The 22729-nt window shown below is 36.3% G+C and overlaps 1 protein-coding gene and 2 pseudogenes across 1 annotated transcript; 1 reads left to right on the top strand and 2 right to left on the bottom strand.

Annotated features, from left to right (window-relative positions):
- Nucleotides 1-3159: 3159 nt before the first annotated feature.
- On the bottom strand, nt 3160-5911 carry LOC137741428 (UDP-glycosyltransferase 87A1-like). The gene is made up of 2 exons (XM_068481144.1): nt 5419-5911; nt 3160-4473 (listed from the first exon to the last, which is right to left on the bottom strand). Exons 1-2 carry the CDS (start codon nt 5909-5911, stop codon nt 3572-3574), a joined length of 1395 nt encoding a protein of 464 aa, XP_068337245.1. The 3' UTR covers nt 3160-3571.
- A 965-nt stretch (nt 5912-6876) lies between these two features.
- Nucleotides 6877-14603, top strand: LOC137743188 (UDP-glycosyltransferase 87A1-like; annotated as a pseudogene).
- A 3589-nt stretch (nt 14604-18192) lies between these two features.
- On the bottom strand, nt 18193-22360 carry LOC137741442 (UDP-glycosyltransferase 87A1-like; annotated as a pseudogene).
- Between the last annotated feature and the right edge of the window lie 369 nt (nt 22361-22729).

Raw genomic sequence — 22729 nt, 5'->3', positions numbered from 1 at the left:
ATTTTTGTTGACAAAGCTAGCAGAAAATTCGATGTTAGGGTAAGCATGAGCCACGCCTTTCAAGTTTTCAACCCACGTGGGATCTAGAAGTTTACACCCAAATGTAAACTTGAAAAGTATTTTTTTTTTTTTTTTTTGTTGGAAATGTGAAAAGTAAAGTTAGTAAAACTAAAGAGTAATATTAGGTAGAGTAAATATGGATGAGGGAGGTGAGCTTAGCCTCATAATGGACTTGCAATAATCTGGTTTAAATTCGTTTTTGACGAGAATCAAACCTAAGACCTTTCACTTACAAGTGAAGAGAAATACTATTAAATTGTAGTATTAAGTTGGAGGTCTTGGTCAATTTTGAGCTTTGTCTTCTTCAGTGTAAAATTGTTAATAAAGCAAATTCATCTCAAAAGTCTCTAGCATCCCAATAATACGCCACGTGCTCTATCCTTTTGGCATGTGGCAAGCGACAAATAACCAACTTGGAAGGACAAATATGGGTAACACTATATAGACAAAATTTGTATATTAAATTTGCTAACTAAATGATGTGTCACTAATTAAGAACAAGTACGTTACTTAAGACTTAAGTAATAATTTAATTATCAATCTTCATATTATTTAATTTACAAAATTATATTTCTTAGTATTGCTCGACCGAGAATAATTGGAGTGTGCCAAATTACAAGACTGAGATGAGAGTCAAGATGTTTGATGAGCACAATATAAGACCAGCAATATTTACAATTATTTTAATTTTGTATCTTCCGTTTGGAAATTGGAAATAAAAAAATTCAACCATCTAATTTTCAGTTAGGTAACACATTTATGGCGCTCTGGAATATTTAGGTATTCCAAAGTTTGTGGTCATTTTTAGTTGCTATATTTTTATATTAAAAAGAATTTTTTCAAATATTTAATAATTAAAACTTTTGAATTATAAGATACTCTAAAGTAACTCTAGAAAATATTTTGTTTTTATAGACTTTTAAAGTGGGAATCCATCTCTATATCTTTGTTGGTGTAATTACTTGAGTCAGATGAGAGAAAACTTTCACGTCTAGTTTTGAAAGGAGGAAATCGTATAAGCTCCTATCCAAAATTTTCTTTCGATAGTCCCATAGCTAAAGAAACCTACTTTCTTATGATTACAATATTCATTTCAATATGAAATCCAATTTGAAAAATACATTAGTCAACTTTTTATTACTACCCAAGGCTTTGATACATTTTAAAATAGAGAAATTTCTACTTATTATGTTTTTTTTATTAAAAATATTTGATTAAATATTTAATAGTTGAAAATTTGGAAGGAAAGGTTACTCTAAAGTAACTTTAGAAAATACTCCAACAATGATCGTGGTAAAAGTACACACACCTGAGACGTCGAGAGGGAAGTGGCCATTTTCTTTGAACAACTCAAAGTGATGCAACAATGAGAACATCGTCGGCGACTGAGTCCAAAGCGAAGCCACCGGAATATTCCTCCTATTCCCAATCCTCAAAGCCCAAGCAAGGAAGGTATCAACAACTATGGCGGTCACCGGCTGCTCGAGCCCATCCATAAGCTGCTCAACCAGAGCTTCCAGCTTGGTCCACACAACTTCCACAAACGCGGCAAAGTGGTTCGTGCGACCGTGCTTGGAGGGTATGACATTGGGTATGGTGGCTAATCGGATGTTGTCGGGTTTTGGGTCGGACTCGATGAACCCGTGCCACTCTTCGGTGACGACGAAGGTGATGAGGAGTTGAGGGTTTTTTGAAGATAGTAGCTTGCAGAGGTTCATCATGGGGTTGATGTGGCCTCTTCAAGGATAAGTCAAAGCCACCACGTGGCAGATTGTGATTGTCTCAACTTCCGCTGTGTCTATTTCTCCCTTGTTTGGGAGAAATTACTTCAATAATGATCAAATTTCAACGGTTGAATTTTCGAACTTAATGGATTAGGAAGAATAGATCCAGAGATGATCTATTTTCATTAATCTTTTTCAAAGGTGTATAAAAGGAATTTTTAATTTACTCTATTTAAATAGTCATTTTTTAATTTCTCTTGTACGTCTTTGTAATGGTCATGTTGTAGAAAATGCGGATCATTTTTGTTGACAAAGCCAGCAGAAAATTCGATGTTAGGGTAAGCATGAGCCATGCCTTTCAAGTTTTCTACCCACGTGGGATCTAGAAGTTGACACCCAAATGTAAACTTGAAAAGTATTTATTTATTTATTTTGTTGGAAATGTGAAAAGTAAAGTTAGTAAAATTAAAGAGCAATATTAGGTAGATTAAATTTGCAAACTAAATAATGTATCATTAATAAAAAAAAATAAATATGTGAATCAACATTTAATAATAATTTAATTAACAATTTTCATTTTAGTTTATTAAATTTAGTCAATAAATGTATTCACCCTGCCATTATCCGAAACTAAAATGGATCCACCTCTTCTTCTTCTCCAGCGACCTTAGATCCCAATAGGTTGACGGAGAACAACACCACCTACCTCTCCACTGGAAACTCCCCTCTTCGTCAACATCGTGACGACGAGCTCCCGCAAGCCTGGGCCTACAACGTGCGGAGGACCCAACGGGTGGAGTGGAGGAAAAGGAAAATAAAATATTAAAAAGAAAAATCTTTAGGGCTGATTTAGTATTGATATGCTTTGAGAAAAAAAAACTATTTCTGTTGTGTTGTGAGAATAAGCTAATTTTTGCTGCTTCACGTTTTCAGCTTTTTTTTACTCAAAACTGTGAATATAAGCTGTTTTTAAGTGTTTATCAAACACCTTTTTGAGCTCAGTTTTTTTTTTATACCTACTTTTTATAAAAACACTTCAGTACCAAACCAGTACTTAGTATATCCATTCTTGGTACAGTTAAATAAGAAAAGTGTTTCTAAGAGCAGTTGACAAACAACACCTATCCCAATTATGTAACTGGATCCTCTATGGATTCAAGGGATCTGAGTACATTAATCAATGCATTCAGGTTATTGAAATTTGATTCAATGGTTAAAAACAGAGAGCCGCTCTGAATATAAGTTGTTTTAAGTGTTTACCAAATACCTTTTTGAGCTTAGTTTTTTTTTTATACCTACTTTTTATAAAAGCACCTCAGTACCAACCCAGTACTTAGTATATCCATTCTCGATACAATTAAATAAGAAAAGCGTTTTTAAGAGCACTAGATAAAACAACACCTATCCCAAATATGTAACTGGATCCTCTATGGATTTAAGGGAGCACACTAATCAATGCATTCGGGTTATTGAAATTTGATTCAACGACTACAAACAGAGAGCTGCTCTGAAAGTTATAATAATTGTAGCCGTTGAATCAAATTTCAATGACTCGAATGCATTGATTAGTGGGTTCAGATCTTTTTGGATCCGGAGGGGATCCAGTTCCCCAAAATATGAACATCTTGAATACAATATCTTAAGTTTATAACATTTTTAGTACATATAACACAACCAAACTGCAAAAGAAATGAACTCCTCACTCATATTAATACCTCCAGTTATAAGTTGTATATAGCCATTTGTCTCGAAACGCAAGCAATCTTGTCTAAGAGCTACCACATTCATCAGCTTAATGGCAATAAATTATGTCCTTGTGAAATATCCTTAAGAAAAGCATCAAGGTTTCTATCAGATGAGCCACCATTAGCAATTGCACCTCGACAAACCTCTTGAAGTTGTTTGGCTCTTTCCCTCAAATCCTTCCCCTCCTCGCTTTCCACATCCATAAACTTTTTCACAAGTTCTGCAATTTCCTTGCTACTCACAAGAAGTTCGACCCCCACCTTCTTCTTCACCCGGTATCCAATCCTCCAATCTTCCACAATCTGCTTACCATTGGGAATTTGATCCCAAGATATTGGACAAGTAAGAATTGGAAGACCAGCATAAACAGCTTCCAAAGTTGAATTCCAACCACAATGCGACCAAAACCCACCAATCGAATCGTGACACAACACCCTCAATTGATCACACCAAGGCACCACCAAACCCAAATCACCAACACAATCTCTCAACTCAGAAGCATCTCCACGAGCCACCCAAAAAACCCTAACACAACTACTTTTCACCCCAGCAGCAATTTCATCCATTTGGGATTTCGAAACTGATCGGAAACTTCCCATGGAGATATACAAAACTGACTTTTTGGGTTGAGAATCTAGCCAATGCAGATAATCGATGTCGTTTTGATTAGTGGGAAGAGTTTTTGAAAGTTCAAAGTAAGGTATGGATGGGCCAATAGGGTAGATAGGGAAAGCAAACTTGGCTTTCAAGGCTTCGAAGACTTGCGGATCAAGCTCGTAGACTGAAGTGAACAAAAGATACTGTGCTTTCTCTACTGCTTGAGAAACTGCTTCAAGGACCTTGGGGAGGACATTTTGATGGTCTGCAAAAAACGCTGGGGGTAGATCTGCAACGCTTGTGGTGCTGACTCCAGGAATGTATTCTATCGTCTCATCTCCACGCTCTGTAATTTTCACATAACATTTTACATCGTACAACATTATTATATTGTATATTAACAAAGAAAAAATGTTTTTTCTTTTCCAAAACCTTAAAATTTAAGATCCTCAAAATTATAGAGCATACATATAAGAAAAGTATCTGCTATACTACAGTTGAGAATAACTAAATTAACTAATACAAATTGTTCATAAGAATATCTTAAGCTCGCAAATACATCAACTTGTTTATAAATTAGAGAAAGGCTGTACGCAATTTATTCAAACTGATACAATTATTTCTGGTATATGAATAAAATATTAAGTGTCTTAAGTATATGAATAAAATAATATAAGAAAAACTAATAAAAAGTCGTCAAAAACTTTAGTTTTAATTAAAATGACAAAATAAAGGTGTAAGTGACTAGTATCAGGAATGATTTTTCAAGGTAAAAATATCATTAACGTTAAAAATAAACATTACCATAAATGTTTTATTAATATTCTCTAAAATATAATATATTGTCTTAGGCTAAGGAATAATCTAATGTTTTTTTCAAAGGGGTATAATTGATAACGAATCACAATTATTCATCTATTCAGATTAAAAAAAAATAAAAACTACACTATATTTGTAACCACGATCAAACAAATTCACAACTTACAAATAAAAGACCAAGGCATATAAAATTCATAGGTCATGGTCAATTTTGAGCTTTCAAGTGCAAAATTGTTAATAAAGAACAAATTCATCTCAAAAGTCTCTAACACCCCCAAATAATACACATCCTTTTGGCAAGTGGAAGTGACAGCATTTAACATTACAGAGTTCGTAATCATTCTCAGTTATTATATTTTTTTATTAAAAGAATTTAATTAAATATTTAATAATTAAAATTTTTGAATTATTAAATATGCTAAAGTAACTTTAGGAAATACTACAATAATGATCCCGGTAAGTGTACACGCACCTGAGACATCAAGAGGGAAGTGACCATTTTCTTTCAACAGCTCAAAGTGATGCAACATTGAGAACATCGTCGGCAACGAAGTCCAAAGCGAAGCCACGAGAATATTCCTTCTACTCCCGACCCTCAGTGCCCAAAAAAGGAAGGTATCAGCAATTATAGCGGTCACCAGCTGCTTGAGCTCATCCAGAAGCTGCTCAACCGGAGCCTCCATCTTGGTCCACACAGCTTCCAAAAACGCGTCAAAATCTTTCGCGCGACTGTGCTCGGAGGGTATGACATTGGGTATGGTGGCTAATCGGATGTTGTCGAGTTTTGGGTCGGATTCAATGAACCCGTACCACTCTTCGGTGACGACGAAGGTGATGAGGAGTTGAGGGTTTTTTGAAGAAAGGAGCTTGCAGAGGTTCATCATGGGGTTGATGTGGCCTCTTCCCGGATAAGGCAAAGCCACCACGTGGCAGATTATGATTGTCTCAACTTTCGCTATGTCCATTTCTCCCTTGTTTGAAGATTGAATATTGAAGACTGAAGATTGAAGATTAAAGCTTTGAAGCTATTGCTGAAGATTGAAGCTTTGAAGCTATTGCTATCCTTTCTTATATTCTATATATAATAAAACCCAAACTCGGGTGGCACTGTTCCAGGGCAGTGTGCTTCCCTTTTTGCCCCTGCTTCTTTTTGGTTCTTTCAACTTTGCCCTTCAACATTTTTGTCTGGTTCCTTTTCTTTCCTGCTTTTTGCAATGATTCCTTTTCACTGCTTTTGGTCCTTTTATTTTTTCCCATTTCTTTTGCTTCTCTTCTTTCGTGGCCGTCTGCTCTCTCCTCTCTCTGCCTCTGTTGGTCTCGAAGTGGATAGTATAGTTTTGTGGTGAGTTCTTCTAATATTGCATCTACAACTTTTTAATGCAATTGTATGGATTGTGTTCTGTTCAATTTTAGATGTTAGAAGCTTTTAATTTTTTTGGGGTTCAATTTTAAATGGGTTGTTGCTTTCGGAGTTTTCGTTTGATGACAGAGATGGGGTTTTTGGGGAGAAACTTTTAATCCGTGAGTTTTTTAGTTAGGTTGTGTTGTGGGTCTTGACAAATGGATTTTCGATTTGTAAATGGATTTCTGTTGAAATTGTTTCTCTTCTCATTTTTGGTTTTTTTTTTATTTTTATTTTTTGTGCCATCGGGTTTTGCATGTGGGTGTATAATCAGGTTTTCTTTTGAATTTCAGGGGATTCAGGTTTTTATTTTTCTGGAACTTTTGTCTGCAGCTTTGGAAGACATTTGTGCTTAAGGTGAGAAACTTTGGTTGCTTGCTTGCTTTTGGGTTTTTTTGTAGAATTAATTTTTTTTATTTTTTTTATTTTTTTAAGAGTTACATTCGTGGGAATTCATTTGTTCTTCTTTTTTCCTGCATCTGAAAAATGCCACATGATGTGAGTTTATAATTAAATATGAATATCAAAATGGGTTTTCTGTGCAAATTTTCTTTTTCTGATTTTATAGGACCGAATAGGATGTTAACAATAACATTATTGTGTGATATGCGATCTAAAGTTCTTTGGTGAGTTATTTGGTTTTCTTGCCACATGGGATTTTAATTTTAATTTTTTTCGTGGTTTATGTGTGGTTCTCTGATGTGTTTTGATTTTTGATTTCAGGAAAAGTTAAGGATACGATCAAACGTTTACTGGTGAATTTTCTATTTTTCTGATTGTGTGTGATTTAATTTTTTTCAAGCTTTGGGTGTACTTTTCTGATCTGCTTTGATTTTTAGTTGCAGCAAAAGTTGTTGCTCGAATTTTCCAGTTTTTATATGCGGCTTTGCAAGCTCTTTATCAACAAGGTATATAATTTTTATTCTTTTTCCTGAATCTTTTGTTGGATGGAATCGTTTTTTGTTTTTGCTAATATACAATATAATAATGTTGTACGATGTAAAATGTTATGTGAAAATTACAGAGCGTGGAGATGAGATAGTAGAATACATTCCTGGAGGCAGCACCACAAGCGTTGCAGATCTAACCCCAGCGTTTTTTGCAGACCATCAAAATGTCGTCCCCAAGGTCCTTGAAGCAGTTTCTCAAGCTGTAGAGAAAGCACAGTATCTTCTGTTCACTTCAGTCTACGAGCTTGATCCGCAAGTCTTTGAAGCCTTGAAAGCCAAGTTTGCTTTCCCTATCTACCCTATTGGCCCATCCGTACCTCACTTTGAACTTTCGAAAACACTTACCTCTAATCAAAACGACATCGATTATCTGCATTGGCTAGATTCTCAACCCCAAAAGTCTGTTTTGTACATCTCCATGGGAAGTTTTGTAGGAATAATTCAATTATTTTCTAACATTGAACCCTAGAACACATCGTAGTTTTAATTACATAGATGAAGCTAACCTGCAGAATACATTGTCGTGTTTCAAGGAGACTCTTCTACTCACTAGAGACCTTAATATTCTTATGGTGATAGTCCCAAATACAAAGAACAAGTTCTCTGTGAGTAGGGAATCCTTTATATAGAGTTAGTGCTCCCCAACTTCCATCTATCGTGGAGGATGGTTATTGCTCCGTTGCCTCTAATTCTGCAGTGCATGTAGTGAAACTGACACGTGCTTCAAACCACAAGCACTATGGATGAACTTCCTCAATTGTATGATATGGTTTTTCCACGTATTTAAAAAACCCCAACTGACTTATAATTTCAAATATGCTGACTCACTATTATCAATACTAGTTGAGTCCAAATAAAGGATTCCTACATTCTCCCACTTGGACTTCACTAGTCTTTGGATTTGAATCAACATATTCAATTATAAGTCACCCTTAAGTGATCACAATGAGTTTTTTTATTTTATTTCACGCAATCCATATCTTATGCACATCTACCAACAGTCCTATTTAAAAATGAACTCCAGAAAACAATGCAAGTAAAGAACTGCATGCACCCTTAAATCACGTTTTTAGCAAGTCCTAATGTATGATGTCAATGGCATATACATATATGGTCAATCCATATCATTTTATGCACTACAATTATCACACTCTTGCTTCGAACAACTGAACTTCAAATCCAGTTCCAGCTTCTTGTACATAACAAACTTATACAATGTGTTCTTTGGAACAAACATCGATCACATGCATTTAGTGCTTCAAATAAGTCTGTACATGCAGTATAAATAATAATTAATACATAAGCTTGAAAGAAATTCGAAACATAATTTGCAGCGACACCTACATGTCAGTGATCATGATTTATCCAGCAACATTCTTTTCACTCCCACATACCAGCTGAATCAAAGCTTTCATATAACCCCATGCTTGTGATGTGCTCTTTAAACACTCCCACTGCTAAAGGCTTTGTTAAAGGATCAGCAATCATCCTTTTGGTATCAATGTGCTCCACTAATATGTCACCTTTCTTCACATGCTCCTTTACAGATAGATATTTGACATCCATCAAGCGTGTTGCCTCAGATTTCTTATTATTCTTGGAGAAAAATACAGCTGCTTTATTGTCACAATAGATAACCAAAGGTCTTGAAATTGAGTCCACCAATCTCATGAAAGTAATAAGATTTTTCAACCACAACCCTTTCTTCGTTGCTTCAAATAAAGCTATGAACTCAGCTTCCATAGTTGAGGTTGTCAAAGCCTTTTGTTTAACACTTTTCCAGGCTACTGCTGCACTTCCAAGTGTGAATACATAACCACTCGTGGATTTCCTATCATCCAAACATCCTGCAAAATCGGAGTCCGTGTATCCTACTAGTTCAAGGTTCTCCACTCTCCTATAAACCAACATGTAGGATTTTGTTCTTTGTAAATATCTCAAGACCTTCTTAGCTGCAGCCCAATGTTGTTCCCCTGGATTAGCTTGGTACCTCCCCAATACACTAATTGCAAGGGCTAAATCAGGCCTTGTACAAACTTGTGCATACATAAGGCTTCCCACCAATGAAGCATATGGTTTTGTTGACATTCCATGTTTCTCCAGTTCATTCTTTGGGCATTGAGATTTATTGAGCCTGTCTCCTTTCCCCATTGGTACTTCTCCATTCGAACAATGTTGCATGTTGAACCGTTGGTGCACCTTTTCAATATAAGACTTCTGTGAAAGCCCCAATAATTTTTTCGATCTGTCTCTCACAATTTCAATGCCCAAAACAAAAGAAGCATTCCCCATATCCTTCATTTCAAAGGTTTTAGATAACAACCTTTTTGTCTCCAACAACATATTCATGCAATTACTAGCTAGAAGTATATCATCCATGTACAAAATGAGAAAAACAAATTTCGAACCACATACCTTAACATATATGCAGTCGTCAATTTTGTTCTCAATGAAACCCATGGCAGTGACTTTTTGATCAAACTTCATAAACCACTGTCTTGATGCTTGCTTAAACCGTATATGGATTTGTTTAACTTACAAACCATATTCTCATGTCCTTCTCTTACGAATCCCAAAGGTTGTTGCATATAAATCTCCTTTTCCAACTCTCCATTAAGGAAAGTTGTCTTGACATCCATTTGATGGAGCTCAAGATCGTAATGTGCAACCAATGACAAAATGATCCTCAAGCTGTCTTTCATAGAAACTGGGGAAAAAGTTTCAGAAGAGTCGATCCCTTCTGTTTGTGTGAAACCTTTAGCTACAAGTCTCGCTTTATACCTCTCCACTTTACCATTCAAATCTCTTTTGGTCTTGAAGACCCATTTGCAGCCAATTGGCTTGACATTCAATGGTGCTTCCGCCAAGGTCCACACGTTATTAGTTTGCATGGACCTTAGTTCATCAATCATTGCTTCTCTCCAATAGTTGGACTGTTGGGTCTCCATTGCTTCATAAAATGTCATTGGATCATCTTGCATGCCTTCACACATTTCTATTTCCTGAAGATACACCAAGTAGTCACTTGAGATGGCTGACTTTCTTGTTCTTGCTGGTAATACCCTTCTTTCCGCTATGGCTTGTGGCTCAATTAATTCACTTGTGGGTTGTGATGAAGTTCCAATGTCAGGTTGCTCACTATTCCCCATTGTTACTTGTTGCTCAGGTAACCCACCAAAGAGTTGCGATGAGGTCCCTGCATGAAAATCTGATCCTACCCCACTCAATGAATAATCAAAGTTATCAATATTAAACTCAATTTGTTGCTGAGTTATATTGATCACTCCACCATCATTTTCAATTATGTGGGTCCCATAAGTTCCATCATTATCAAACCATTCAATGTTATTATCAGGCAATACATTGCCAGTTTCTTCAAGGTTGAATCTTGATGCCTCAATGTCTGGTTCTAGTGAACACTCCCTTTCTTCAATAAACTTGGCAACTCCAGTCTCAAAGATTCTCATAGGAAAATCAGTAGAATAAAATCTATACCCTTTGGTCTTTGCAGGGAATCCCAGGAAATGACAAGAAATTGTCCTCGAGTCTAATTTCTTTTCTCTTGGGTTGTAAACTTTTGCTTCTGCACGACACCCCCAGATATGCAAATGATTAAGACTTGGTTTACGCCTTATCCATACCTCATAAGGAGTCATACTCACAGCCTCTGTTGGGACTCTATTCAAGATATAGTTTGCCATTTGTAAAGCTTCTCCCCACAAGTATTGTGGAAGTTTTTCACAACTCATCATGCTCCTCACCATCTCTATTAGAGTCCTATTCCTTCTCTCAGCCACACCGTTTTGTTGTGGTATACCTGGAGATGTATACTGCGCTTGAATTCCACACTGATCCAGATAGACTGCCAGAGGACCCTTTGCCTGACCAATCTCAGTGTACCTGCCATAATATTCCCCTCCTCTATCTGACCTTAAAACTTTTATGGACAAATCCAATTGATTCTCAACTTCAGTTTTAAAAATTTTAAAACATTCAAACACTGAAGTCTTATCTTTGATCAAATAAAGATATGTGAACCTTGAGTAATCATCAATAAAAGTCACAAAATATATATTTCCACAAAGAGTTTTAATAGGGAAAGGTCCACACACGTCTGTATGGATTACTTCCAAAAGCTTTTCACTCCTTATTGAACTCTTTTTCTTGACTTTAGTTAGTTTACCTTTGCAACAACCAATACAATCCTTTAAATCACCAAAGTCCAAAGTCGGCAATATGTTGTCCTTTATTAATCTTTCCATTCTGACTTTTGAAATATGGCCTAATCGTTTATGCCACAACATGGCAGATGATTCGTTTGATTGCAATCTTTTACTCGGCAAAAAGCTCTCAACATTCAAGCAATTTGAATTGGGAAAAATGGAACACAACAACTGCCAAAGATCATTTACTAAGAAGCAAATTCCAACAACAACGTTTGGATTATTTTTCATAGAAATTCTGATGCTTTCATTATCACCAACAAAAGCATAACCAGATTTTACAAGCTTAGATGCAGAAATTAAATTCCTTCTTGATGAAGGTACATATAAAACATCAAACAACTCTAAAACATGACCACTTGACAGTTTCAACTTTAGACTCCCTATAGCCTCCAGTGCCACTTTATTTCCATTGCCAACATAAACTTGAAAAACTTCATTTTTTGTTGTTGTAGTTCCTCTTGTGAACCCCTGCAAAGAATTGGTGATATGCACCGAACAACCAATGTCAAACCACCAAGAATTTGGAGAGACTTCAACAAGATTAGTTTCAAAACAAACAAAAATTTCAACAAAAGAAATACCTTTCTTAATTTTCCAATTCTTGCGTTTATCACAATCTTTCTTCATGTGCCCATATCTTTTGCAAAAATAACATTTGACATTGTCCATATTTTCCTTAGACATCTCAGGTCCCTTATGATATCGTTTGGTATGCAGACGGGACGGGACGGAACGGAATGGGACGGGACGGGACGGGACAGGACAGAACGGAACGGAGCGGGAGCAAAGATGCCCTCGGATGGAAACAAGGAGGAAGAAGAAGGAGACGGAGAGGTTATAATTTTGTGTTCCACGGATGTGGAACGAGTCGTTCCAGGGGGGTAAGGTGGAACGAAAATTCACCCAAAACTCGTCCCGTGGAACAACTCGTTCCACCCGTTTTAGGCGCACCAAACGTGGAACGGAACGCCTTGTCTCACTCTGTTTCATCCCGTCCCACGTACCAAACGGTACCTAGAGGATGAGGCATTCATGGTAGTATCATAAGATTTGAATGGCTTAGGAATCTTACCATGTTGATACATAGGTTTCTTACCCCTATCTGCCTGCATGAAATTGACATGGTTGATCATTTGGTTCTTCTTAATTCTTGCTTCCTCTTGAGCGCAGATCGAGATGAGATTATCCAGTATCCATTTCTCCTTTTGAGTGTTGTAGGAGACCTTCAATTGCTCAAAACTTAATGGCAGTGAATTTAGTGCCATATGAACGACAAAAGCATCGTCCACAGGCACCTCCAAGTCTTTGAGCTTTGAAGCAGTTTCCACTAGTTTAAGAATGTGCTCTCTCACACTCTAATTTTCATCAAACTTAAGTGTGGTGAGAGTGGTCATCAAATTCCCCATTTCAGCCTTCTCTGATTCCCTGTACTTTGCTTCAATTGCCTCCAGGAAGACTTTGGCCTTGTCACCAGCAACAATTCCTCCACGCAGAGTCTCACTCATGGTCCTTTTCATGACCATCAATGACATCCTATTAGCTTTCTCCCATTTCTCATGTTTCAACCTATGTTCAGCGGTTGAAACATCAGTGAGTGGTTCAGGCTCTTCCTGCCTCAGTGCCAAATCGAGGTCCATCAGGCCCAGGACAATCTCGATGTCTTGTTTCCATTTCTTGAAATTTTTTCCACTTAAAGGCTCAATCGAAGAGAAATTCATGGCTGGAGTATTCACTGCAGAAGACAACTGATTATCGTCATTAACTAACCAATGCATGTTTGTACCACACTTATGAGCAAGAGGTACAGACTGCCATTGAAGGATAATCTTTTCATGCGTATATCTCAGGCCTTTGGACAAGAGTTTATGCTGAACAAAGACACCATGCGTGATTTAAATAGCTTGCCTGCTCATACATATTTTCTTTTGAGAAAAATGTGGACGTTGCATGAATCTCATCACCAGAGAATAAAGTGTATAAATTTAAACAACTTAAATAATGCAAAAAGTGCATGATGATATGAATTTAAAATTGCAAAACTCATCATACAGAAAATTAAACACAAACATATTGGTTCCAGGGCTTGTTAGTTTGCTCTGATACCAAATGTAGGAATAATTCAATTATTTTCTAACATTGAACCCTAGAACACATCGTAGTTTTATTTACATAGATGAAGCTAACCTGCAAAAGACATTGTCGTGTTTCAAAGAGACTCTTCTACTCACTAGAGACCTTAATATTCTTATGGTGATAGTCCCAAATACGAAGAACAAGTTCTCTATGAGTAGGGAACCTTTATATAGAGTTAGTGCTCCCCAACTTCCATCTATCGTGGAGGATGGTTATTGCACCGTTGCCTCTAATTTCGCAGTGCATGTAGTGAAACTGACACGTGCTTCAAACCACAAGCACTATGGATGAACTTCCTCAATTGTATGATATGGTTTTTCCACGTATTTAAAAAACCCCAACTGACTTATAATTTCAAATATGCTGACTCACTATTATCAATACTAGTTGAGTCCAAATGAAGGATTCCTACAAGTTTCCGATCAGTTTCGAAATCCCAAATGGATGAAATTGCTACTGAGGTGAAAAGTAGTTGTGTTAGGGTTTTTTGGGTGGCTCGTGGAGATGCTTCTGAGTTGAGAGATTGTGTTGGTGATTTGGGTTTGGTGGTGCCTTGGTGTGATCAATTGAGGGTGTTGTGTCACGATTCGATTGGCGGGTTTTGGTCGCATTGTGGTTGGAATTCAACTTTGGAAGCTGTTTATGCTGGTCTTCCAATTCTTACTTGCCCAGTATCTTGGGATCAAATTCCCAATGGTAAGCAGATTGTGGAAGATTGGAGGATTGGATTCCAGGTGAAGAGGTGGGGGTCGAACTTCTTGTGAGTAGCAAGGAAATTGCAGAACTTGTGAAAAAGTTTATGGATGTGGAAAGCGAGGAGGGGAAGGATTTGAGGGAAAGAGCCGAACAACTTCAAGAGGTTTGTCGAGGTGCAATTGCTAATGGTGGCTCATCTGATAGAAACCTTGATGCTTTTCTTAAGGATATTTCACAAGGACATAATTAATTGCCATTAAGCTGATGAATGTGGTAGCTCTTAGACATGATTGCTTGCGTTTCGAGACAAATGGCTATATACACCTTATAACTGGAGGTATCAATATGAGTAAGGAGTTCATTTCTTTTGCAGTTTGGTTGTGTTACATGTACTAAAAATGTTATAAACTTAAGATATTGTATTCAAGATGTTCATATTTAGGGGAACTGGATCCCCTCCGGATCCAAAAAGATCTAAACCCACTAATCAATGCATCCGGGTCATTGAAATTTGATTCAACGACTATAATTATTATAACTTTCAGAGCGGCTCTCTGTTTGTAGCCGTTGGATCAAATTTCAGTAACCCATGGTACTTTGGAATGTGGTGTAGCAAGCTAGACTTAAATTCGAACTCATCGGTCTTATCTCGAGCTGCCCTAGGATATTGAATGCATAGGGGTGCGGTATTGTCCATTCCCGAGGCTGAAAGCTCCTTGATTGTTCGATTGTCCGCTGTTGTGACTTGTGCTTCTTCTTCCTCTCTTGCCGTGGCCTCTTCTTCCTCCTCAAAATCAGATTCTGAGCTAGAACTTCGAGGGTTAAGTTCTAGCTCCATCCTCTTCCTTCTCAAAGTCCGCTCAAAATCGTCGTCAAAGTCAAAGATATTTGCACGACCAGGTTGAGAGTTATGAGTCATAAACTAGTACCTAAAAACAAGAAAAGAAAACAAGGTCAACAACTAAAACAAAACACACGAAAAAGAAACAACGGGGGATTAGCAAAGTTGCTAATCCCCGGCAACGGCGCCAAAAATTTGATGTGGTAAATAATAGCACTCAAATTAAATCCTATTATTGATAATTGTAGTAAAGATGTAAGTAGGGATCGTTCTAGGCTAGGGATTAGGAGGGATTGCTAATCTAATAAAAATTGACTCAAAGATACAAAATTAGGCTTAAAAATGCTTAAATAAACTTAAAGACTCTTAACTAAATTTATATCACTCAAACAACTAAAAAGACTCAAAACAGCACAAAACAATCAAATAAACTCAAACTAGAATCTAGGACTTACTTTGGGCGAAAATTGAATTGGTTTTGACTTAAAACTTAAAAACACACAATAGGATAGATTATAACTAATTTGACACAACAAAGTAAAAGGGATTGAGTTTTTGACGAATTTAGAGTAAAAAGAAGTAACTTAAAGATTTAAACAAAGTTGATACGAAATTGGGTAAATGGATGGATGATTAGCTAGCTAGAGGGTCCTTTTCCACACATGACACACTTGAACACAAATTGATTTCCAGTTGCTTTTTTGATAAACCATGAACCTCTACACCCCAGATTAACCGTGACATCACTAATTAACCTTCAGATTTTCCTTAAATCATTGAATTGGATGGACAACGCATCGGCAACCAAATTATTCTTCCCAAGTTCCCTACATGAACTGCATAATAGAGACATAAGCAAAGATCATTAAGTTTTGTGAAAATCATAAGCATTGACAAGGCATTCGTAACTATGACATCATGATACTCATGCCAGGAATTTAACTTAACATGATTGTGACAAGCAACCTTTTCTACTTATGAATATAAGTTTGTAACGATTATGTGAAACTCCCTTATATTCTAGCATCAAATTCAAGCATGCAAACTAAGTAGGCCTCCTTAATCAACATACAAGAATAAGTTCTTAATCAAACGGTTAAGTAAATTGCATTCACAATTTATGAAATCACAACGGGAATTAATCAATTCATATCACAAATATAATCATGGTTTCAAAGTCTCCCCTAGCTAAAACAAATTTAGCCTCTCATGTTCAGAGCAAAACAAAGAAAACTTAAATTAAACATTGAAAACAAAAGATAGATTACACCTAAAAACGTTCCAACAATCAAACTTGAATGCAAAAACGTCCAAGGCTGTTTCTCCTCTTCTTATTCCTTGCTATGATGCGACACAAAGGTTTAAGGGTGTGAAAAGTGGGTTATAGTGTGTTAGGGTGAAGGATAGGTGAATGGCAGGGAGATATGGTGGAAGAAGAGGTGTGGAATGGTGTATGGAAGGTGATGAGGGTTGCGGGATGATGTGTAGAAGGATGAATGATGGCTGGTTGTGTATGTGAATGAATATGTGTCTCTATTGGTGCAACACAAGGTATATATTTTAGAGAAAGGATCTAAACTTTAATTCAATGTTTTAGGAAAGAATTGGACCCCAAATCCACAAGGAAAATGAGAATTAAAGTCAGAATCCCAAGGGAAAAGGGATAGGAACTTGCGGTAAGGAAAATAGGAAAGGGAATGTTGTTTCCCTTGCATGGTAAGGAAGGATAAAGGCTAAGTTGGGTACGGCATCCCCCTTTGGCTGGGATTAAGGCTTCTAGAACTTGTAGTTAAGTGTCCTAAATTAATTAGGAACCCTCTTTGGCAGCTGGAACTTATGTAGGAAAGATTTAGGGAAACAAAGTCAAAATAAGGAAGTTTGACTCATGTTTCCTTCTTTGTGGCTGATTTCTTTACTTCCATATCTTGAATTAATTTCTTCCATCTCTTTAGCAGATTCCTAGCCTCATTTGGTCTTCAATTTCGTCCATCCACCTTACTCCAAGCATATTCTATCCACTCCAAGCCGAAAACTGCTCCAAAATGCACCAAAATGCACTTTCTTGCTACTTTAGCCATTTGGACCTACAAACACACGAAAATAGCTCAAAATACTAAAATAACTATGAACTAACAACATAAATGTAAGAAAACAAGTTAACTAAATCGCCTAAATATGCTCTTATCAGATGTACGGGTAATGGAAGAAAATTAAGTAATTGGTGTAGAAAGCTATGAAATTGAAGAGATTCAAAGAAAATTTGATGAGAATTGAAGAAAATTAGAATAAGAAAAGGTGTTTAGAAGGTGAGAAAGGGCCAAGAAAATGCAAGAAGAGGAGAGAGAAGAATGGTCGTTAAATTTCCTAGAGAGATACCATATTCAGTTTAAGAAATAATCAGGGCACACCAACTTGTATTCAGTTTCAGACATAGTGTCTTTGTTCAGCTTTAGAAATTAGTGTAGTACCCATGTTTAGTTACTGAAATAATTAGTGTTTAATTTTCAGAAATAATGTTCAGTTTCAGAAATAATATGGTACCGTTCAGTAACAAAAATAGTGTAATACCATTCAGTTTTAGAAATAATGTGTGTGATGAACGCAAGCGGGTCAGTTTTTTTTACTTTTATTATTATATTAAACTTTTGTTATTTTTGTTCAATAAAGTTATAAGATGCTGTTTTGTTAAAATAAACTTAGACAATACCTATATATATATATATATATATATGCAAATAGACTAGGGAGCTGCTTATGAAACTCCTTGAAAGACAAAAATACCCTCATTGACTCTGTCAGCATTACGAAAGCGTGTAAAAGTGATTCTCCTTCTTTGAAATCTTTAATAATATGGCCAATGACAGACATGATAATGGCAAAATCCTTTAGTGGTGAGATGATCTGAAGCAAATTCGACTATCAATAGACATTTAAGTTGAATATAACAATTGTATTGAAACGCAAGCAATCATGTTTAAGAGCTACCACATTCATCAGCTTAATGGCAATTATGTCTTTGTGAAATATTCTTAATAAAAGCATCAAGGTTTCTATCAGATGAGCCACCATTAGCAATTGCACCTTGACAAACCTCTTGAAGTTGTTTAGCTCTTTCCCTCAAATATTTCCCTCCCTCGCTTTCCACATCCATAAACTTCTTCACAATTTCTCCAATTTCCGCGCTACTCACAAGCAGTTCGACCCCCGCCTTCTTCTTCACCCGGTATCCAATCCTCCAATCTTCCACAATCTGCTTACCATTTGGAATTTGATCCCAAAATATAGGGAAAGTAAGAATTGGAAGACCAGTATAAACTGCTTCCAAAGTTGAATTCCAACTAGGGATGGGCAACGGTTATGGTGAGCGGGTAACCGCGGTTATTTACCCATAACCGTTTATGTTCATACCCGCATAACCGTTTACCCGTTAGGTAATTGTCTAAACGATTATACCCATACCCATAACCGTTTATAAACGGTTAACCATACCTATAACCGCATACCCATTTAACCGTAACAGTTTAATACCCGTTTACCCATTTACCCTTTTTAACCGTTTATCTTCTTCCTTTTTTTTTACCATTACCCCTTTTTCATCCATCTACATGTTTTTTAACAACTTGAAAATTTTAAAAAAAAATTGTCATAATTTTCTTTTTTTTTGACAATTAAACACCATTATAGGGTACATTCATCATACATTTCCGTATTTTAATTTTTTTAAGTCCTTATACCATTTCAATAATTGAAATAATAGTTTATGGACGATATTTTTAACTGTTACCAATGAAGGTAAATATAATATTTGCCAAGTATTATTGGGCTACAAAAATTGTTTAGAAGACATTTCTGTCAAAGCATTTCTGTCAATTTCACGGTTACAAGCAAGAAATTTAAATTAATTTGGCGAATTCCTTGATGATGAGAATCATCATTCCTGTAGCAATGTTATTGAGAGAAGGGCCAATGAATTCCTTGCTAATTTATTGGGTGCTAAGTATTATTGGATCGAGAACATGGTTTGTGTTAATTTTACATATATAAAATAAATGGGTAAACGGTTATCCGTTTATAACCGCGGTTAATACTCATAACCGCCTATTTAAATTTCACGGGTAAACGGTTGTACCCATAACCGTTTATTTATCTAAACGGTTACCCATAACCGTAACCGTTTAATTTAAATGGGCGGGTAACCACGGTTACCCATAACCAATGGGTATTTGCCCATCCTTAATTCCAACCACAATGTGACCAAAACCCGCCAATTGAATCGTGACACAACACCCTCAATGGGTCACACCAAGGCACCACAAAACCCAAATCACCAACAAAATCTCTCAACTCACAAGCATCCCCACGAGCTACCCAAAACCTAACACCACTACTTTTCACCCAAGCAACAACTCCATCCATTTGGGATTTCGAAACCGAGAGGAAACTTCCCATGGAGATGCACAAAACTGGCCTTTTGGGTTGAGAATCTAGCCAATGCAGATAATCGATGTCGTTTTCATTAGTGGGAAGAGTTTTCGAAGGTTCAAAGTGAGGTATGGATGGGCCGATAGGGTAGATAGGGAAAGCAAACTCGGCTTTGAGGGCTTCAAAGACTTGCGGATCAAGCTCGTAGACTGAAGTGAACAAAAGATACTGTGCTTTCTCTGCTTGAGAAAATACTTCAAGGGCCTTGCGGACGACTTTTGGACCGTCTGTAAAAAAGATTGCGGGTAGATCTGCAATGCATGTGGCGCTGACTCCAGGAATGTATTCTACTATCTCATCTCCACGCTCTGTAATTTTAACATAATAATTTACGTCGTACAACATTATTATATTGTATATCAACCAAGAAAAAATGCTTTTTCTTCTACAAAATCACAAAATTTAAGAACATTGCACCAAGAAGCCTCGGTATGCATATAAGAAAAGATATCATGCTATATTACAGTTAAGGATTACTAAATTAACCAAATACAAATTGTTCATAAGAATGTCTGAAGCTCGCAAATGCATCAACTTCCTTATAAATTAGAGAAAGGCTTTAAGCAATTTATTCAAACTGATACAATTATTTCTGGTTACCTTACCAATTTTATGTTGTGCACTTATTAGATATAAGTGTCTCAAGTATATGAACAAATATAATATATTGTCTTCGGCTAAAGAAGAAGCTAATATACTTTTTCAAAAGGGAGACAACTGGTGGCGAACTATTATTTATCTCTTTCGGGTTCGGAGGAGGTAGGAATTGCACCCTACCCGTAACCATGATCAAGCATATTCATAACTTATAAGTTAAAGATCAAGGCACATTAAATTGATAAGATCATGGTTTTTTTTTTTGTTGAACAAACGATGTTATCTACACTGAGGGGAATGGAGTGAGCTTAGCCTCACAATGGACTTGCAATAATGTGGTTCAAATTCGCTTTTGGCGAGAATCAAACTTAAGACCTTTCACTTACAAGTGAAAAAAAATACTACTAAATTGTAGTATTAAGTAGCAAGTCTTGGTCAATTTTGAGCTTTATCTTTTTCAGTGTAAAATTGTTAATAAAGCAAATTCATCTCAAAAGTCTCTAACATCCCAATAATACGCTACGTGCTCTATCCTTTTGGCAAGTGGCAAGCGACAAATAACCAACTTGGAAGGAAAAATATGGGTAACACTATATAGATAAAATTTGTATATTAAATTTGCAAACTAAATGATGTGTCGCTAATTAAGAACAAGCACGTTAGTCAAGATTTAAGTAATAATTTAACCATTAATTTTCATATCATTTAGTTTACAAAATTTAATCTACAAAATTATTTTTCTTAGCATTGCTTGACCGAAAATAATTGGAGTGTGACAACTTACAAGACTGAGATGAGAGTCAAGATGTTTGATGAGGGATTTGGATCCTCTCCTAAGCTAATGGAGAGGATTCTCCTCATCAATCATCTTGGGCCGTTGGATTTTTATCCAACGGCTACAATCATTATAACTTTAAAGAGATCCTCCTGTTTGTAGCCGTTGGATAAAAATCCAACGGTTCAGGATGATTGATGAGAATGATCCTCTCCATTAGTTCAGGAGAGGATCCAAGTCCGTAGAGCACAATATAAGACCAGCAATATTTACAATTATTTTAATTTTGTATCCTCCGTTTGGAAATTGGAAATTGGAAATAAAAAAATTCAACCATCTAATTATCAGTTAGGTAACATATTTATGGCGCTCTGGAATATTTAGATATTCCAGCGTTGGTGGTCATTTTTAGTTACTATATTTTTATATTATAAAGAATTTGTTTAAATATTTAATAATTAAAAATTTTGAATTATAAGATACTCTAAAGTAACTCTGGAAAATATTTGTGTTTTTATAGACTTTTAAAGTGGAAACCCATCTCTATATCTTTGTTGGTGTAATTACATGACTCAGATGAGAGAAAACCTTCGCGTTCAGTTTTGAAAGGAGGAAATCGTATAAGCTCCTATCCAAAATTTTCTTTTGATAGTCCCAAACCTAAAGAAACCTATTTTCTTATGATTGCAATATTCAGTTGAATATGAAATCCAATTTGAAAAATACATTAGTCAACTTTTTATTACTGCCCAAGGCTTTGATACATTTTAAAATAAAGAAATTTCTACTTATTATGTTTTTTTTTAATTAAAAATATTTGATTAAATATTTAATAGTTGAAATTTTGGAAGGATAGGTTACTCTAAAGTAACTTTAGAAAATACTCCAATAATGATCGTGGTAAGTGTACACAGATCTAAGACATCGAGAAGGAAGTGGCCATTTTCTTTGAACAGCTCAAAGTGATGCAACAATGAGAACATCGTCGGCGACTGAGTCACCGGCTGCTCGAGCCCATCCATAAGCTGCTCAACCGGAGCTTCCAACTTGGTCCACACAGCTTCCACAAACCGCAACCGTGCTCGGAGGGTATGACGTTGGGTGTGGTGGCTAATCGGATGTTGTCGGGTTTTGGGTCGGACTCGATGAACCCGTGCCACTCTTCGGTGACGACGAAGGTGATGAGGAGTTGAGGGTTTTTTGAAGATAGTAGCTTGCAGAGGTTCATCATGGGGTTGATGTGGCCTCTTCTCGGACAAGGCAAAGCCACCACGTGGCAGATTGTGATTGCCTCAACTTCCGCTGTGTCCATTTCTCCCTTGTTTGAGAGAAATTACTCCAATAATGATTGAATTTTAACGGTTTGGATTCTCAAACTTGGTGGATTAGGAAGAATGGATCCGGAGATGATCTATTTCCATTATTCTTTTTCAAAAATGTATAAAAGGAATTTTTAATTGACTTTTTTTAATAGTCATTTTCAAATTTCTCTCGTATGTCTTTGTAGTGATCATGTTGTAGAAAATGCGGATCATTTTTGTTGACAAAACTAGCAGAAAATTCGATGTTAGGGTAAGCATGGGCCATGCCTTTCGAGTTTTCAACCCACGTGGGATCTAGAAGTTGACACCCAAATGTAAACTTGAAAGGTTTTTTTTTTTTTTTGTTGGAAATGTGAAAA

This window comes from Pyrus communis, chromosome 8 (genome assembly GCF_963583255.1).
Source record: "Pyrus communis chromosome 8, drPyrComm1.1, whole genome shotgun sequence".
NCBI classification, from domain to species: domain Eukaryota; kingdom Viridiplantae; phylum Streptophyta; class Magnoliopsida; order Rosales; family Rosaceae; genus Pyrus; species Pyrus communis.
This window is presented reverse-complemented; position numbering and strand designations above follow the sequence as displayed.